Below are 19,385 nucleotides of genomic sequence, written 5' to 3'. Positions count from 1 at the left end.
CACAACATATACTTTTATCATATATACTTTTACACCTTGAATTTACACAATGTTATGTCAATTACATCTCACTAAAGCTGGGGAAAGAAAAACTATATATATACACACATATATATATCTACATTCCAGTGACATGGAGACAAGCCCTATGGGCTGGAAGCTGCTCTCTCACTAGGATATTGAGGAGACAGGAAGGATGGAGGAGGTAAAACAGAGGCTCTTCCCCTGCTCAGGAGGCAGCAGGCAGGCATGCTGAGCCCTAGCAAGGGAGACCCCATCCACCTCTGCAACGGGGTCTCTCCAGATCTGTCTCCCCTACATCTACTGCTTGGTCAGTGATCACACAGGGGAAACAGAGGCAACTCACCAGTGTCCATCCTTCAGTGCCCATCTCCATTTCTAGAAGCTGACAGTCAAAATGACTAGCTCAGGGCCCCAGTAGTCCTACGTGGGAGAACCAGGATCCAGGACCTAGCATATTACAATTATCTGTTTATTTGCCCCTCAGCAAGTGGTGGGCTGTTGGAGAGAGTTTGTCACTTTTTCCCACTGTGCTCCTAGCACAGAGCATGTTGCTTGCTTGGCCCAGACTCCAAACCAGGACACCTGTCCTCACCAGCCACTCCTCCACCAGAGCCCAGATCCCCCTCACACCATCTTCCTACTTCCAATCGCAGTGCCGGGTGCTGACAATAGAGATGTGGCCATCCAAGACCCAGAGCCGCAAGGCAATCAGCACGAACAAATATTTATAAAGGCGTCCACTGTGCTGAATGCCTGGGCGCACACACCTTAAACTAACAATTGCTTTCTTTCTTAATCAAATATCCTATTGACTTTAAATTACGCCTATAGTTTAACTATCTCTGAAACACATGAATGCGCCCCTCCTGCCTTTCAGCGAATATGTTACTGGCCTCGTCTTCCACACCCAGCTTTAGTTCAGAGATGAAGTTAAAATCTTGGGGGATCGGTACAGCTCCCCCAAAGCTCAACCTGCGCGGCCTCTGTGCTCAGCCCCGCCCCCACGCCCCCGCCCGCGCCCCCGTGCCTCCTGCCCAGCTGAACACAGTTTCCTGGCTTCTCTACCAACAGTCTCTGAAATAAACATACAAAACCCCTTTTGTTTTTGAAGGATTTTCCTCCCAGCTGGTAAATACAGAAAAACAAAATGGGGCTTACAAAACAGAGCAAGCAACGGGGAACTTACAATTTCAGGGAAAGAAGAAATCTTTGAAATGCAACAGTTCTCTGGATGCCATTAAATTAAGAATAAGGCTAGGTCTGCTCCCGCTCGGAATACGACCTATTCTAGATACGTTCTTTTAATTTAGGCCTAAAATTGAGCCCTCCCCTAAGTCCTCTCTTGGTAATTCTGCGTGTTGGCTCATCTTAACCGTCCCTAAAGAAAGCACCTTAGTTGCTACTTAGACTCTTCCCTCAGTCAGGTGAGCAGAAACTCAGAGAGGTAAGGGTTAGTTACTTAATTACATAATTACCCAGGCCTCCCCAGTGGGTAGTCACATCAATTCTAGACTGGTGTCTCTTTCATCTTAAAGTCTCTTTCTGCCTTACAGAGAGGAAAAGTCAACTTACATCATTTCCTGGCAAAGTCACATATACACATTAATCTCGAAAGCTCTAACAATTTATGGCACGCCCCTCCGTCTGCATGTAGGACACTCCCCCTTTTTAAAACTCTGGCTCCTTGGAAATTGAATTTAGAGTTGTTCCAATGCAAGGTGATCTTATTGATACTCCTACATTAGAAGTTGTACTCATGAGTGAGCAGTGACTAAATATAGCCGATCTCCCAAGAGTTCTTTTCAATAAATGGTGCTTCATCAAATAATTTACTGCATGAAATTTAGTTTTATATAGGTCAGCTTTTAACATAAATTACAAATAAGAAAAAATGAACTTCTGTGTTAAGTCAATAATGGGAGAGGTAACACTCCTTAATGGGTTAAGAAGGTGAACTTTTTAATTAATTTTTATTTTTTATTGAAGTATAATTGACTTACAATGCTATGTTAGTTTCTGGTGTACAGCATAGTAATTCAGCTATACATATATTTAAAAAAAAATAAATTTGGTTCATTTATTTTTAAATGGAGGTACTAGGGATTGAACCCAGGACTGTGTGCAAGCACTCTACCACTGAGCTATAGCCTCCCCTGCATATATATATTCTTTTTCATTGTAGGTTATTACAAGATAATGAATGTAGTTTCCTGTGCTATACAGTAGGATCTTGTTTATTTTTTATCTAGTAATTTGTATCTCTTAATCCCAAACTCCTACTTTATCCCTCCCCTTTCCCACTTTGGTAATCATAAGTTTGTTTTCTATGTCTGTGAGTCTGTTTTTTAAATAAGTTCATTTGTATCTATTTTTAGATTCCACATATAAGTGATATATGATATTTGTCTTTGACTTATTTCACTTAGCATGATAATCTCTAGGTCCATCCATGTTGCTGCAAATGGCATTATTCATTCTTTTTATGGCTGAGTAGTATTCCATTGTATGTACATACACCACATCTTCTTTATCCATTCATCTGTTAATGGGCACTTGGGTTGTTTCCATGTCTTGGCTATTGTGAATAGCACAGTTATGAACCTTGGGAGTGCATATATCTTTTCAAATTAGAGTTAAGAAGGTGAACTTGGACTCCAGCAGTCCTGACTGTCCCAGGTTGGCTCAAGGAGACTTTCCAAGCCTCAGGGCTTCCCTCACCTCACAGAAGAGCCGTCAGGATTGAGACCAGCATAACACTGAAGAGGGACCCTGGCACATAATACAGGTTTAAAAATGTTAACTTGGGTTCTAGTGACCCAAATTTAGTTGGAAAAATGTGACTCATAGGTAATTAAGTATGCTAAGAAGAATCATATTAACAGAGCACTGAACTACAAAATAAGTAAAGGGAGATCTCCTGTGTCAAACTTATTGCACTTAACTTGAAAAATATACATCAGGGCATTGTGTAATTACATAATCCTACTGAGTGACAAAGAGTTCCACCACACATGACTATGCAGTAAAATACAAACATAAAATATTTAATAAACAAAGATGTCTAAAGAAAATAAATATGATTCTAGTCTTTGCACCATCCCCAGTAGAAAGATCCTAGAGGGTGAAAAAAAGGAGACACCAACACCTCACTGGGCCATTACAGCACTGAACTCACGAGCGCAGGTCCCTACCCGTCTCTTGGAATCCATTTTTATAATCCATCAATATAAACAATTTTTCAGAGGCAAACTTTGAAATTAAAGCAGGAGATTTGGACCTAAACTGCCTTAAGACACAGTTTAATTACAAAAAGCATGCATGGAATAACCCTAGCAAAAATCTTACCTTCATTCCACTTAAAAGGAATGAAAAGACCTAAGAAAGAAAACTCATGATTGGATTGTTACACTGTTTCAAAAGGGAATATGTTTCCTTCTAACACTTCCCTTTAGAGCCAAGTGCCACAAAACAAAAACATCAACTACTTGTTATAAAGGAAAGATGAGTGGCTGTGGCTGGCTTTGAACATTAATATATTGCTCACAACCCAAAATATCACTCAGACCCTATGACCCCTACATCCTAGCTTGGGTGGGTTATGTACGTCTTTAAATGACTACATCATTTTAAAGTGCTTTTAGGTCCAAGGCTATTAACAAGGAGAAGCTTTATAATTGAGAGTTAATTACAGATCTTCCTTATCAAAGGGGTTAGAATAGGAAAACTATTAAAATTGGTGTTACACGCTGGCAGATACACAGGAGTAGCTGTCTGTAAGTTAGGAAATAGCATATAGTATTGTCACGTATACTATGTTAAAAGGTGACCGGAATACTCTTTTATTTCCACATTAGTAGGGAAAGGAAAAAGAGAAGCTAAATCTTCTTTGGGACACCTTGATTTCTAACACAGATTTCAGCACCTCCATTGCTAAAGGACTGGTTTACAGGCTACTTATTGGCCACTCCACATGCCACTTTGTCCCTGCAGAATGGTTTTTCTGGCCAACCCAGAAATGTCATTCTGCTCACCTGTTTAGGGTGAGCCGGATCTCAGGGAGCTGAACAGTTCAGGTCCACCCCATGGCAAGTCTTTGTTCCCTTAAATGTTTCCCACTGACCCCTGGTGAGGCTGCCATCTCCTCCCTCCCTAATTCCTTTCATGGTTCGGTGAGATAAAGACTTCTCTAAGACTGAAAATGAGCCAAGCTTAGACTCACCAGAGTGTCTTAAGCCTCCTATTCTTTTTTTTTTTTCTGGTACAGAACCAGCAAAAAGATCAAGAGAGCGAAAACTTACTCCATTTTTTGTGTGTGCCTCTGCAAAGAGAAGTCAGCTGTAGCAGGGAGAAAAGGCAGAAACCAGCAAGAGATGCGCCTTCAAGAAGAATTTAAATCCAGGACAAGAGCAGATGTTTGCAATTCACCTGGAATAACGTGGAAGCCTCACCCGCAGCACCTGTCCTGCATTTATGCTAATGACCTCCATTTGGTTAACACAAGCTGAAGACAGGACCTTGGAATTCTCCCCTGGCATCCTTTCCTTCCTCCTCCTCCTGACAGTGGGAGGTAGCAAGGGGAGTCTAATGCTGCTTCTCCATGACACAAGAAAGGTGGAAACATGATGATGAGATGGAAACTGCCTGCCAAAAACCACCCATCCATTTTAAATCACACACAGTCCTTCCCAGTTGATGTATAATACTTTTTTTCTTCAATTAAAAAACAAACAATAAATTTGCATATCCTATGGAAGTTGCTCCAGGGCTCAAAGCACAGAACTAAAGCAACTAAAATAGATGAAAGCACTAAAATAAAAACATACGAAGAATAGGAAGTTACTGTGGATGGTTCTCTCCAAGCAGAAATGCTAACGAACGTGCTCCCACCCTTCATGAAAGATCAGTAGGTCCCCAAATCGAAACAAGGAGGAATTGTCAGCATCTGGGCTGAAAGAAGTGTCTGGACCAGGCAGTCAAAATGATGCTGGGCAGAGGCTCAGCCAGAGTGGGGACGGGGGGGGGGGGGGGGGACACATCTCAGGACAAGTGGGAAGTAGGACTGTTAGAGTCTTTCTGGGAATGACAACTGGCAGGAGAAAAGTACTTAGGCTGAGACTGGCTCTGAAGAATCACGGAAAAGATAAGCAAAATGGCAGCTGCGCCATGGCCGGAGTGAGGCCTGGGACCGTTCCCAAAGGGCACTGAGAAACGCCAATAAGAGGTTTGCTGGCAATGGCTGCCTTTGTACAAGAGAGCTCGAGGATTCCCTTGACGGTTTTATCTCATCTGGACCAGTCTTGTTGTAAATCACTTGGGCTTAGATAAAGGGAAAATCCTGGATTGGAGCGGGATGGGAATGCAGATTCTTTGGTTCTTTAGAACAGAAATGCTCCAAGTCAAATTCATGTTGGTGGCGGAGTAGGGCCGCCAGGATGCCTCACCCAAGTGGGCCAAGGACTCTCCACGGGAACCTAATGAGAGCCAAAGCCCTTGTTTATTCAGTGTCCCTTGGCACAGAAAATCAGTCAGGGTCTTGATAATTACCACCAACCCTTGACCTCAATCTAAGAATACACATTAGACTAGTCAGGGCGTTGCCTGAGCAGAGCGTGAGGGATTAAGACTATATACCAGCTGAGGTCAATGGATGGTGTGTTGGGTTTCTGGTCTACTTTTTGGGACCTACCAGTTTAGTCAACGAGATATTAGAGGTTCTTTTGCCAAAGCTGAGATTCTATTCTGGCACAGATTCTTCTAAATACTGTGTTTTCCAAGAATCCAGGGGATGAGGACGTATGTTCCCTGAGATGCACATTGCAGAGTTTGGAGAGGCAGTTTCATCCTACATATATTTAGAGGGCACTGAATTAGGGGGTGAAAGATGAGTAATTTATATACATGGATTCTGTGAGGATAAGGTCTCAGAACAGAACCCCTAAGCAACTGGCAATCTGATTGAAAACGCCATGACAGAATCATGCAAAGGGTACAGTGAAGGCACAAAACAGACAAGGTTCACTTTTACCAACTGCAACCCAGTCTTCAAGGATGAGTAGGAAGAGGAGATGAGAACGACTCCATGTTATGAGACACACAGTGGACAATTCTGATGAAGAGAGCAGCTCAGAAAACATCCCCCTAGTATTTTAGTGTCCTGTACAAAGGGGAATATTAGGTTGCTAACCAAAGAACCCCAGACCTGCTGTCTCGGTCTAAGCTTTGGCATGCAGTAGCTCTTTTCGGTGTAAGAGATGGCCGCCCGAGAGAGGCGGGGCAGAGCCTGGGAAATGCCTTCAGGAAAACCCTAGTGCAGATGGGAGAGGGTATCCTGAGAGCAGGGGTCTTACTAAACATGGGAAAGAGCTTGTTTCTCTGACAGCATATGCACTGAGACTCCACTCAAAGCAGGACAAAGCAGGACAGAATGACAGTCTGTAGAATCTGGAGGAGGCAGAATAAAGCTGGACTTGAATGTGGATGGCCTCAGCAGCCATAAGAACTTTCTGCCAGGACAGGGGGTACAGGGCCAGAACTAGGGTGAGGGAGTGAGGCATGGATGGGCCTTGGGCACAAAAGTTAAGGGAGCCCTAAAAAACTCAGTCAATGAGATAAATCATATTTTAAGGCCACATTTTAAAAACTCAAAGTAAATGCAAAAATTCCATAATGAGCAAAATATCAAAATTTTAAATGAAGACAGGCTCTGGCATGGACTTGTACAACTCAACCTCACTCACCTCACCCTGGTCCCGGTCCTGGGAAAGTGAGTCTCTTGGAAATCTGGCAGGAAGGTGGAGTAGCACATAAGAGAGCAGGCAGCTCAGCCATGGCGTCCAAAACGGTAGAGGCCAAAGGTCTCTGGGCCTTGGCAGAGGCTGAAAAGTAGCCCCCTGCAGATCTATACAGAGCCAAGTGAGGGTGTCCAGGCCCACAGCCACCAGAATTTATTTATTTATTGCAGTATACTTGATTTACAATATTGTGTTGGTTTCAGGTGTAGAGCATAGTGATTCAATTATATGTATTTTTCAGATTAATTTCCATTATAGGTTATTACAAAATATTGAATATAGTTCCCTGTGCTATATTTACAGTAAATCCTTGATGCTTATCATTTTATGTACAGTGGTTTGTATCTAATAATGCCATACTCCTAGTTTATCCTTCCCCCCACCCCAAACTTCCCCTTTGGTAACCATAAGTTTGTTTTCTATATTTGTGAGTCTGTTTCTGTTTTATAAGTCAATTTATTTGTATTATTTTTTAAATTCCACAAATAAGTGATATCATATGATATTTGTCTTTTGCTGTCTGACTTACTTAACATGATAATCTCTACCTCCATCCATGTTGCTGCAAATGGCAAAATTTCATTTTATTTTATGGATGAGTAATATTCCACTGTATAATATACCACATCTTCTTTATTTATTCTGTTTATAATAGGTACTTGGGTTGTTTCCATGTCTTGGCTATCGTAAATAGTGCTGCTATGAACACTGGGGTGCACGTATCTTTTCAAATTAGTTTTTATCTTTTCTGGATCTATGCCCAGGAGTGGGATTGCTGGATCATATGGCAGTTCTATTTTTAGTTTTTAAAGGAATCTCCATATTGTTTCCCATAGTGGCTGCATCAATTTGCATTCCCACCAACAGTGTAGGAAGGTTCCCTTTTCTCCATATCCTCTACAGCATTTATTGTTTGTAGACTTTTTGATGATGGACATTCTGACTGGTGTGAGGTGATAATTCATTGTGGTTTTGATTTGCATTTCTCTAGTAATTATTCACATTGAGCATTTTTTCTTGTGCCTGTTGACTACCACCATAATTTGGAGTTTCAAATCCACTGGAGAAGACAGCAGGCAGGGCATTCTGGCCCAGAAGCCAGCAGAGAAACTGACCACTTTCAAGCATGACTCAGAAGCAGAACACTGCAAGAGTCCATCAGCAAGGGAAGGACATTCCCTGGGAATGTGCCAGCAGGTCAAGAATGATCTACAAGAGCCATGACTGCAAACAACAATGGTACTGAGAGGTCCAGAGAAGAGGCATAAGCCCTTTTCCTTTTAACATATAGGGTTGGATAAAATATAAGCTCTTCAACATTTCAGAGAGAAAAATAATCAGACAGATCTAGGTATCATCATAACTAAGCCATCACAAAGACAGTGGGGCATGGAGGGGAAGACCAATGTGTCAACTTGCAAGAAGCTAAATGTGACAGAAGTTACGGTACCTCCAGGTGGGCTTAAGGCTGGTGATAGCCTCACAAAACACAGACATCAGCCCTGAGTATTCATAACAAAAACCACAGCAGCCCTGAAAATTCCACAAATGATCAGGTTAGTTTGGTTATGTTACTTGATTTCCAAACCACAGGAAAAAAGCAAGAGGTATAGCAGTGAGAAGGTAAAGTAGAAAGATGTCAAGGAGGAGAAAACATTTAATGTTATTAACTGCTAATCGTTCTTGGTCAATAGCTTCCAGGTCTTTTATTACTTGGTGGAAGAACCAGCGGCCAACAATGATGGAGTCAGGAACTATTTGTAGTAACTGGATTTGGTCAGAGATTTTCTACCACGTCTGTCACTGTCAGGGAACATCCTAAGCTGCCTTTTGCTTGTCAAACAAGGAGGCCATGGAGGTGGAGACCCCAAGAGAAAGAGCCTGAGCTCCGGGAAAGCCTCTTTCTTGAGCATGGGCACACCGCGATGGCCCACGAATTCACAGGTTTCATTCAACCCTGTGAAGACATGTAAGACCTAAAGTTTAAGACGAGAGGAAAGCGGAGTAAGATAGTGAGGGTACAGGCTTCTCAGGGAGGAAGACAAGGACTCTTAAACCTCACCAAGGTCAAAAGCAAGACTACAGGTGGGAAGGTGAAAGGTTTTTACACAACTATCTACTGACAAACTCAGGAAGTATTTCACCCATACGGCAGGTTCCCTGGACATCCCTCCCCCGACACTGGATCTCACCGGGCACGCTGCGTGAATCCCCAACTTGGTTGCTAAGGCTGCTCACTATGTCTACAGTGAGAGTGGACATTTGGCCAGAGAAAGAGCCTGGGACAGAAATAAGCAATGTCCCTGACCATTCCTCAATTCCATCTAAAATGTCTTATTGTAGGTTTCTCCCCTATGCATGACCACATCCAGTCACCAGAGTCATTGAAATCATTCACATGACATCTGGACTTTCATATGCACAGAAGCAATCAATGACAAAAGAAAAAAAAAAAGACAATACAACTATAGGTCTTTCAAGGTTTCAATTTTCCTCTGATTTGAGTGACCATTACTAATGTCCACAACTGATCAAAACAGTATTAGTAATTATTTTTCAGAATGTTAACATATTTAACTTGAAAAGCGGTCAATCAATGGCAAAAGGAAAACTAAGAAAAAGGGCACAGAAGTATTTGAGATTTGATTTATTCTTGATAGCTCTTCCCAAAACATACAACAACCAGAAAAATCTGCAAATAATCACTCCTAGGTGATTATGTAAGAGAAATGGAAACTGAATCTGAATACAAAATCAGAAGAAAGCAAGAAATCTTTTATGAGTCAGGTTTCTTTTTCTTATACTAAATATAGTTGAAGGAAAAAAATCATTAAAATAAGTGAAGAAAAATAATTAACATATCCAAATTCTTTCTTATAAGCAGACAAATATTTACAGTGCTGAGATTTTTAAAATTTTTTTAGATTTATTGCACTCAGGCAATAGAAACATGCCATGTTAAACATAACGATTGGACAGAGTAAGTTCACTGTGGGTTTAACAGTGCCTGGAAGATGAATCAAAGGATGAAGGGAAAACAGATTCACAACCAAGGGGGAAAAGTCCACTACAGTATACATTCTCATCATATCACTTCCCTGATGTCAAAGTGAAATAGTCGATCAGACTACTTTAAAAGGCTCCCAACGATTGCAAATCACAGTTAAACTGAAACCTTCTGATATGTGTAAAATTCTACATTAAATTTACACTTGATGCCTCATAACAGTATTTTCCAGCTATGTTTGTCTTCATTCTCCTCCCTCGGAATATAAAACCTCTGAGCGCATGGCTCACTTCTGCTGTGTCTCATACAGTTCAGTTCTCTGTACAAGAATGCTTGACAGACCTCGCTGCGTACCTGGAATACTATCACGCACATTCCTCTATATACAGGATGACATCACCAGCTCTTTATCATTCAGATACTCTGAATTATATTGGTAGTAATGGTGTAGAAATGTAAGGACACAAATAACATACACACACACACATTCATCCACAGGTCCTCCCTTCCCTTCCACCCTTCCCATCACTTTTGTACTACCTCCTCTGGTTGTACAAGATGGCCAGCTGGCTCTGGAGTAAATCTCAAGACCATGGACAAAAGTAAACTCAGTGGCTAACCAGGACACCAAACATGGTCCTTCAGGCCATTAACACTGTATTTTCTCCAGCTCACTTGGCTACATACCCACCAAGAGTCAGAAAATGCCAGCTGTCTTTTGATGAACAGTCCCGACCAGGAACCTCTTCTGGTATCACCGTCACCTTCTTGCCCCTGACACTGAAGCTAGACTTTTTAACCATAGACCCTAAAACCACAGAAAATCTCACTGTAGCTTCAACAATGCTTTGGATTGAGAAACTTTTAGAGCAGTGTCACCAAACATTTTTGTTCATACAGCTACTAAGAAAAAATTTAAATTTCACTTTTCACAAATTTTAAGTTGACATTAAAATTTCTCAACCATAATTTTAATTAATTAAGAAAGCTGTAATTCTGGCATATTGGAATGAGTAAAATTTTGATTAAAACATATCATTTATTTAAAGGTATCTCATGAAGTCCAAATACCAAACCAATTTGAAAACCACCTTCAAAAAATGCATGAACAAACTCTTCTTTAACAGTAAAAAAATGCTGCACTGTTGTCTTGTCTCCTTAAACTTGTATTTCCATTTTATTCCCCCGACAGAATTTTCTCTCAATAGAACATGTTTTAACACTGATTTTATTAATCTCCCAATTATACTTCTCTGGAACAAAAATGTGTATAAAGTGATTTTTTTTTCAATTCCTGTGGCCATAAGGCTTAAAAGCGTTCCATTTTCTTCTGGTTTGAGCTATCATTACTAATGCATACAACTCATTCAAACAACATTAATAATTACTTATAAGAATGTTAGTAGAGTTAATACAGAAAGTACAATTTCATTGGAAATGTATTTCTAAAGAAATGGACAGGGCTTGTTTATTTTTCTCCTTAATTAGTTCATATACCTATGGATGAAAACTCTCTATTGCTATAAAAAGATAGAGTTTAACATCAATCCCATACCTTTTTTTTCCCTTTTAAAGATGTAAGCAATAAGAAACCTTGTTGATGGAATGAAGGAGATTTATCATCAAAAAAAATCTTTTTGTCTATTATCTTATTACTAGATTAGGTCCTCCTTCAAGGTTGCTGCAAGTCAAGAAATAAAACTAACCTGCAAGAAGATATGTGCCATGGTCATCATATTAATCTCTTTTACAAATATAGACACTAATATTTTTATAGTCCTTTGTCGGTGGGAAGAGTGTTTCACACCCCAGGGCAACACACCATAGTCAGAGTCAGGATGAGATGGGTAACAGCTGGGCTGTCCTTTGTCAAGCGGGGGAAGGGTAACCATAGGAGGTGAAATGAAAGAGGAGACGGGGCAAAATCAGCTCTGAAGCAAATAACTTTTAAGACAGGGTACCTATAGAAACTGGGGACCATAAAATCATCTCCCTTAAACCATCCGTGCCTTCCTGTCTCTTGGAGAGTCTTCACATTTCTTTGTGTGCATCAGCACCCAGATGGGACACCCCTCCTCTGTTGCTGCCAGGCATTTGGAAGCTTTATACCCATAAAAGTACATTTGGTTTGATTAACACATGAATTCCCTTATATCAGCCTGTAGCCGACACTACAGAAGCAATACCTTTTTTAAAAAGACAAAAACATACTTCTTGTTCAATCTACTTGAAAAGAGAGAAAATACCTAACAAATGATAGTGTCCTGACAATAGAGAAACTACACTCAACAAGACTGTATGTTTTTAATAATCTCAAAGAAAAATCTGGAAACAATCCAAATGTTCAATAATAAGAAAACTACTAAATAATTTACGTTGCAGCAGACATATAATGGGAGACTATGCAATATTTTAATTTGAAGAACATATATTGGCATTAGACAATGTTCTTCATGTGGTGTTGACCAAAAAAAAACAAGTAGGAAACAAATTTGTAAATAAAACTTCATATTAATCTGTGAAATATGTATGTGGTGGGGGGAAGTCTGTTAAGAAAATCTATGAAACTGTTTTCAATGGTGATTCTTAGGTGGTGTAATTATAGACAACGTTCGTATTTGTTCTTTCCAAATTTTCTTTTGGAAATACATTTCCAAAAGGCATGTATTTCTCTCATGATGGTGGAGCAGGGAGGGGAGCAGGGAGAATTGAGGAATTGAGGAAATAGATTCACCGTCTCAGCACTGCTGCAGGTGGCTGCAGTTTGTTGGAGGCATCCAACCAAGGGGTCAGTGAGAGCTTAAATCCATCCCACGTGGTGTAGGGCTGCGTCCCCATGGAGGGGACTCCATTTCCTAACCCGCAGTGGAAGATGCTCCACTGCCCACATCTTCACTTAGGTTTTGGTTATTTCTCTCCTTGACCAACTTTATCCTTTCACTCCTGACTTCCTCCACTGGTTCCTTTGGACTACTGACTTCACTTACTCCACAGACAGGTAGAAATCAGTACAGTCAGGTTCCCATCACGCTAACCTCATGAAATATCCCAGTTCATGGATGCAAAATAGTCATCAGTCAGCAAGTAAAATGCTATAAACAAATGCAGTTATCTGGGCCTTCCGGAAAACCCAGTGGGCAATTTTTACTTCCACTATGTTACACAACTCCAGGCTCCTTACCTCAGCAAGTGTGGAGGGATCTTGACAACGGTATCCACACCATCCAGGGTTTCTGCAAAAGGAAAATTACCAAGTTAAAAATAAATATGTAAAGACTGAGAATCTAGGGGGAGGGTACAGCTCAGTGATAGAGCGTGTGCTTAGCACGCACAAGGTCCTGGGCACCAATCTCCAGTACCTCCATTTAACAACAACAACAACAAAAAATGACTGAGAATTTAAGTTGTATGTAAATTTCACTGTTAGTTTCTTTATTTTCCCCCTGGAAATGCCTGTAATTATAGATTAGTCAATTCTCAATTATCTGTATGCAAGTCACTTGTACTTAAAAATCCTTCTTTGCTAGCCCCCAAGACTTCCTCTCAGAAGTTAAAAATTAGGACCCATTTCCCACAAAGACAGAATAAATAGTTAAATTCCTAACCCAAAACAGAATGCTCATTTAATCTAGTTACAACTGGCTAAAATGCTATATTCTTGAAGTAACAATAGAAAAAGAAAAGCTATTTCCTTGAAAAACACTGTTTCAATACCCTTAAATAATAACATACTTGTGAGAGACTTTCAAGTTCACAAAGCACTTGATGCAACATCTCACTCTCACACACATTTATGACAGGGCAGATGAGACTTTTTAAAATCATGCTATCGTTAGGGATACTGACTGGCAGTCTCACCCCCAAATCTCATTAATTCAACCTGGATGCTCAATATTTTACCATTGTTGTGGATTATTCACACTAAGGCTGCCTCCGTTCATAGAAACACTCTGTTCTCTTCAAAAATAAAAACTGTTCTAGTTCAACAGCTCTAACAATTCTGCACCCAGTTCCAACGTGCATTTGTCGTGGTGGGTGGAGAAGATGGGGGACAATGTTTTCCCCCACTAACAAGGAATTCTCTGACACTGGCTGGGTGTCCTACAATTGAATTCAATTCTGACACTATCTACCTGGAGACAGCATCGGATCCCACAGCTTTAGGCTCAGTCCTACAAGCCTGCACCCCACCTTCAGATGCCAGTCTCCAGTCCAGGTTGTCACCTGGGCTTCTGACCTATAAGTTCCGGCTATAAGTTAGTTTCCAATGATCCCTTCCTTGGGTTTAATTAATTTGCTAGAATGGCCCACAGAACTCAGAGAGACTGTTTACTTACTAGATTACAGGTTAATTACAGAAGGATATAACTCAGGAATAGCCAGGTGGAAGAGATGCTTGTGGTAAAGTATGGGGAAGGGCACAGAGACTCCATGCTCTCTGAGTGCACCATTCTCACTGCATTTCCATGAGTTCATCAACCCGCAACTTCCCCAAACCCCATCCTTTTGGATTTTTTTTGAGGCTTCATTACATAGGCACGACTGATTAGATCATTGGCCATTGGTAACTGGAGATGATGGGTGATTTTAATATTTTTCCTTATAGTGTTTGAATATTTGTCAATATTCTAAAATGAGCATATATAATTTTATAACTAGAAAAAAGATGAATATCACTTAAAACCCAAGTAAGTCATTAACATGTTGATTCATTTATGTGTTGAACATGTGCCTCTCATCTTGTAGGCACAGAAGCCATGAACAAGCATAAGTGCCAGTCTGTCTGCTCAAGAAACTCATGTCTACACAAGGCATCCATGCCCCTGCCTTCCGAGGCAGTGCCCTAATTTCGTTCTGAGGAAGCCATCCTTCCCTGACTGGGATTTCAGTGGCCTTGTAGCTGAGACCTAAGCCAGTCAGTGCATTCCATTCCTGAGCTAGAGGACTGGTTCAGGGATACATATTCGACCCGCCAGACAAAGAGAGAACAAGTGAAACCAAGGACTGGGCAGGAGTGACTGGAAGAGCCTCACTCTCTTGAGATGACCCCATGATGGGCCACTGGGAACGACCCCTTTCCCCTATAATGGCCAAAATGTGGAGATGTGCGCTCTTTCTCTCCTATGACTCCTCTCTCCTGTCATGGTCTGTATGTCTTTCTCCCATAATAGTCCAAGTGGAAGATGACCTCTTTCTTCTGAGATGGACTAGGTGTGACGATGACCCTTCCCTCCTCCCATGGTGGTTTTGGTAACAGATGACTCCCTCCAGTGATGGTCTGAATGTCATGGTGACCCCTGTCGCCTGCAACGGTCCAAGTGTAAGATGACCCCTTTCTCTTGAGATGTACTGAGTGTGGAAATGATCCCTCTCTCCTGAGGTGGTCTAAGTGTGCTGATTCAGGAAACCAAAGCTGTGGAGACTCATGCTGGGCATGTTAGTCATCCCCAAAAGAGCTGAGAGAGGTCCTGGAAACAGTATGAAATTTCTGAACCAAACTCAACAACCTGCCACAGCTAGCTTTCCAAGGGATATTTTGTTAATAGAGTGAATTGAGCTTGAATTGGTTTTTTTTGGTCTCTTGACTCCACCATCTTTTTCAATCACCCTGCCCCTAGAAGAGCAGCCGTGACACAAGCAATGATAATCCACAGCAGCAGGTGCTCCGAGAGGGTCATGAGGGCAGGGCTCTGAGCCCAGGGAAGAACTGACTCAACTGGGGAGCTCAGGGGATGCTTTTTATGAGAGCTGGGCCTTGGGAGTCTGGAAAGGGAAACCCTGGCAGAAGGACTAGAATGAGCCTAGGCAGTGAAGTGTGCAGTGCATAGTGTGTTTGAGAAAGTGCGCAGCTTACTGGACCTTCAAGCCCCGGCTGTGGGGGCAATGAGGAGGAAGGCTGGGGCTAGATTCTCAAGAGCAGTCTAAAGAATTCACACTTTGATCTGTAAAAAAAAAAAAAAAAAAAATATGAGGGTGGAGGAGTGAAAAGTATTTTATAGCTAAAAAAAAATTTTTTTTCTGGAACAGTGGGAAATGGACTGGAGAGGGAAAGAGAACAAGAAACCATACTTCCATGTCTGTTTCTGTGGCATCTTTCCTCCAATGTGCCCTTCTAACAAACTATTTACAGACAGGAAGCATTTTATTCATCCTTCTATCCCCACTGCTAAGGGGAGGGCTTAATAAATGTTTGCTCAATAAAGCAAAGAAAAGAAGAAACCTACAGCTTCCCTATTCTAGCCACATTTACTTCAGAAGCCCCACCAGCTCATACCATTCTTCCCCCTACCCCAACCACATATTCATCACCTCTTCTACCTGTTTTTCTGGTTCACTCATTCCAACCTGCACAATGAATGCCCTGCACTGTTACTTAACTATTTCACGCACTCCATCTGCTCTTGCTAACTAGAGAACAGCCACTGGGAAGGGAATCTCATCTACTCTTCCCTTCAGGCTGGACTGCAGGTTCCACTCACATCATCTACCTGCCTCAGCTCTGGGCTTCCCAGTCGCTTCCAGGACCTAAATTAGGCAACATTGCCCTTTAAGTTAACAAGATGCTGAATATCAAAATCCAAACATTAAAAACGCTAGATTCCTCTCCTCCTCCTCCTCCCTGTTATCCAAATCTGCTTAACTTACAGCAAAATAATAAGTACAAGGAACGGCATGTCGGGTCCTGCTTTATTATGTTACCCAGCCATCTGTGACCCTTCATTAGAGGCATTTGGGAATCCAGCTCTGAATCACTGCTGAATGACAATGGCAATGCAAAAATCGTACTGTGGCTTTAAGAGCCTTGCTGCTCACTTATGTATCTGGTCCATTTTTTTTTCTCTAACAGTAAACAAATGGTCAAGTTCTGATTCTGCCGACAAGATAAACTTCCTAGACAACATTCTAGAAAATTTTGTGATGATGGGCAGATTTTCTTTAAAAAAAAAATGATGTGTCTATGATTGCCTGCAAACACACACTCAAACAAATGTGAATTCAGATCTTCTAAATATTAACCAAGTCACCTAAAACACCATCAGAATTCTCCATTTAATGGAAAACCTGCTAATGGCCCTTCTCTATCTCTTTCCAGGTTGTACCACAGTACAGTGTCATGACAAACCCTGATGGCTTTTTGGTTGAGAGAGAAAAGGATTCAATTTTATGTTTTAATTGAGCAGCAACGGAGGAATCACATGCAGGTTTGGGCAAGGCCAGGGGCAAACAGAACTGCCCTGGTTTCTCTTCGGCCTTTCCTTTTTAAAAAAGCATCACTGTTACCTGAAGGATGCTCTTGATCCCTCTGTATTCCCATCCAGACAATTTCAATTGCCCCCCAGTTCTTACCTAATTGGAATATCTTTAGTTTTCTCCCAGGTTGAGTTCTGCAACCTGGGTCTGATGGGCAACACAAATTTGCTACCTGGAACTTATTTCAATGCTTGCACAGTTCACAAATCTAAAATCCCACCTGTCTGAAGGGCCGACCACAACAGGATTGCAGAGGTAACACAATCCCATCCGTATATTATTTTTCATGTTCAATAACCAGGAGAGCTAACACTTAACAAGCTAGCCCCTATCAGGAAAATCAAATTAAATAAGCCATTCCTTCCTGGTTACACTCGCCAAGGTTTTGAGATCTGGGTTGATGGTTCAACTTCCCTTTTGCCCAGAGGCGCTTCGGTATCAGGCCCCTGGATTCCCACCGGCTTGCGGTCCTTACAGAGATGGGTGACCACCGTCCACGGTGTTGGGAAGCTGAAGAAAGGAGCCGCCCGGAGGGGAGGACGGGGGTTCCCCGTTAAGGTTTGGGAGAAGATAAAGAGACCAGAGGGGAGGTAGATGGATGTCAACACCCGAACCCAAATTCGCACATAACACATCAATTCACGGAGGGAACTCTCGCAATAGCGCGAAATGCATGGGTAACAGATGCTCAGCGAAACCCCTCCGCAACACCCCCCCTCCAGCAGCCGGGCCATTTCAGCCCCGGCCGCGCGGCCCTCCGGCGGCGGTGAGCAGGACCCGCCGGCAGGTGCCCCGCGCCCCGCTCTTACCCAGGGCCCAGGTGCAGCTCTCTTTGATGGCTTTGTACTTGCTCCCGGACGCTTCCTTCTGCAGCTTCCTCAGGATTTCTTCCATCTTGACCTTCGCCGGCGGCCGGCTGCCGACAGCGAGGGGAGTGCGCGCGAGGCCCGGCGGGGACGCCGCCGCCGCCACCGCCGCCTGGTCCTGGGCGCCTAGGCGGCCGCTGCGCTCGCCCTCATACGGCCCGGCGCGGCGGCTGATGAATCACGCCCGCTCCATGCCGCGGCCACGTCAGGTCCGCCGCCCCGCCCGCCGCCCCGCCCGCCGGGTCAGGTGCGCCCCGCGCGCGGCTGCAGCCACGGCGGGCTGGGGAATCAGAGGCCCCGGCCCGGCCCCGGCCCCCGCCCCCGCCCCCGAGGCGGCCCCCGGAGAATCCGCGGAAAGGTGGAGGCGGATGTCCTGGGCTGGCTCGCCGGCCGGGCGTTGGCCGGGCTCGGCCCCAGGGAGCGTCTGGCGGCTGCAGGCAGCGGGCGAGGAGGACCTCGTCGCTGCCCCCTCCCCAGCCCGCTCCACCGCCCCCTACACAGGCCCCCTGCCCCGTGGAGAGCGGATCTGGGACCGCCCCGCCCAAATCCCGTGTGGCGTCGCGGCCGCTGCATCCGGGCGTCCAGGCGTTCATTCACGAGTTGGTGAACAGCTCTTCTGGGCCACCCCAGTGCCAGGCTTGGTGCCAGGCTCGAGAGCTACCTGGGAATAGACTGTGATTCTGCCCAACCCCCACTCAACACAAGCTCGTGTGTGTGTGTGTGTGTGTGTGTGTGTGTGTGTGTGTGTGTGTGTGTGTGTGTGTGTGTGTGTGTGTGCTGGCGGCGGCGGCGGTGGTGATGGTGGTGGTGGCAGAGGTTAACATCCCTATCACGCACAGGAGGAAACCAGGCCCTGAGTGGTTGACTTCCCAACCCAGTAAGAATTGACTCAGAACACATCCTTGAATCCAAAACCCTTTAAAAATAATCTCGCTTCCTTCCCTTTCCCTTCCTCTGTTAACCTGAATTGTTTACCTCTGAAGGAAAAGCGGGGGGGGGGGGGGGGGGGGGCCCGCACTGAGGATCAAGCAGCAGAAGGCTACCTAACTTGGGTTGGGGTGGGAGAGGTGGACAGAGAGGGCTTCCGCAATGAAGAGCCCAGGCTGAACCTGGGAGGTGGACGTGGGTGGCTGGATGGGGAAGGCAGCGTGAGGCAGCAGCTCCGCAAATCTTGGGACAGCACCTGTATTTCAGTAACTGCAGGTTGTTCTCTGATGGAGGCCCTAGGATGGTTGCTGGAAGAAAGAGGAAAGCAGGAGTCTTATCTGGAGTCTCTCTTTTTTTTTTTTTTTTCCCATGCTGTGAAAGCTACGATTGGGAGCTAAGAAAGGATGTTAAGCATGTGCGTTTTTTTAAAGAAATGTAACCGTAGTGGTAGTGGGAAGATCAATTGCAGAGCAGTAGACTGGCCGCTGGGAAAACAGTAAGAAGATTCTACAGCAATCT

At 43.4% G+C, this 19,385-nt stretch overlaps 1 protein-coding gene across 3 annotated transcripts in view; it reads right to left on the bottom strand.

Moving 5' to 3' along the window:
• The window catches only part of ARFGEF3 (ARFGEF family member 3), a 154,107-nt gene extending 135,961 nt beyond the window's left edge, over positions 1–18,146 (bottom strand). For 2 of the 3 annotated variants that reach the window (XM_032485019.1, XM_032485021.1), the window contains exons 1-2: positions 17,883–18,146; positions 13,004–13,055 (exon numbers count right to left, since the gene is read on the bottom strand). In XM_032485019.1, coding sequence (XP_032340910.1) covers positions 13,004–13,055; positions 17,883–17,967 — 137 coding nt within the window. In that variant the 5' untranslated portion in view covers positions 17,968–18,146. The remainder of the gene's footprint in view (positions 1–13,003; positions 13,056–17,882) is intronic. The other variant, XM_032485020.1, reaches the window with a different exon arrangement.
• Positions 18,147–19,385: the final 1,239 nt, after the last annotated feature.

This window comes from Camelus ferus, chromosome 8, assembly GCF_009834535.1.
Source record: "Camelus ferus isolate YT-003-E chromosome 8, BCGSAC_Cfer_1.0, whole genome shotgun sequence".
In the NCBI taxonomy this organism is placed as follows: Eukaryota; Metazoa; Chordata; class Mammalia; order Artiodactyla; family Camelidae; genus Camelus; species Camelus ferus.
This window is presented reverse-complemented; position numbering and strand designations above follow the sequence as displayed.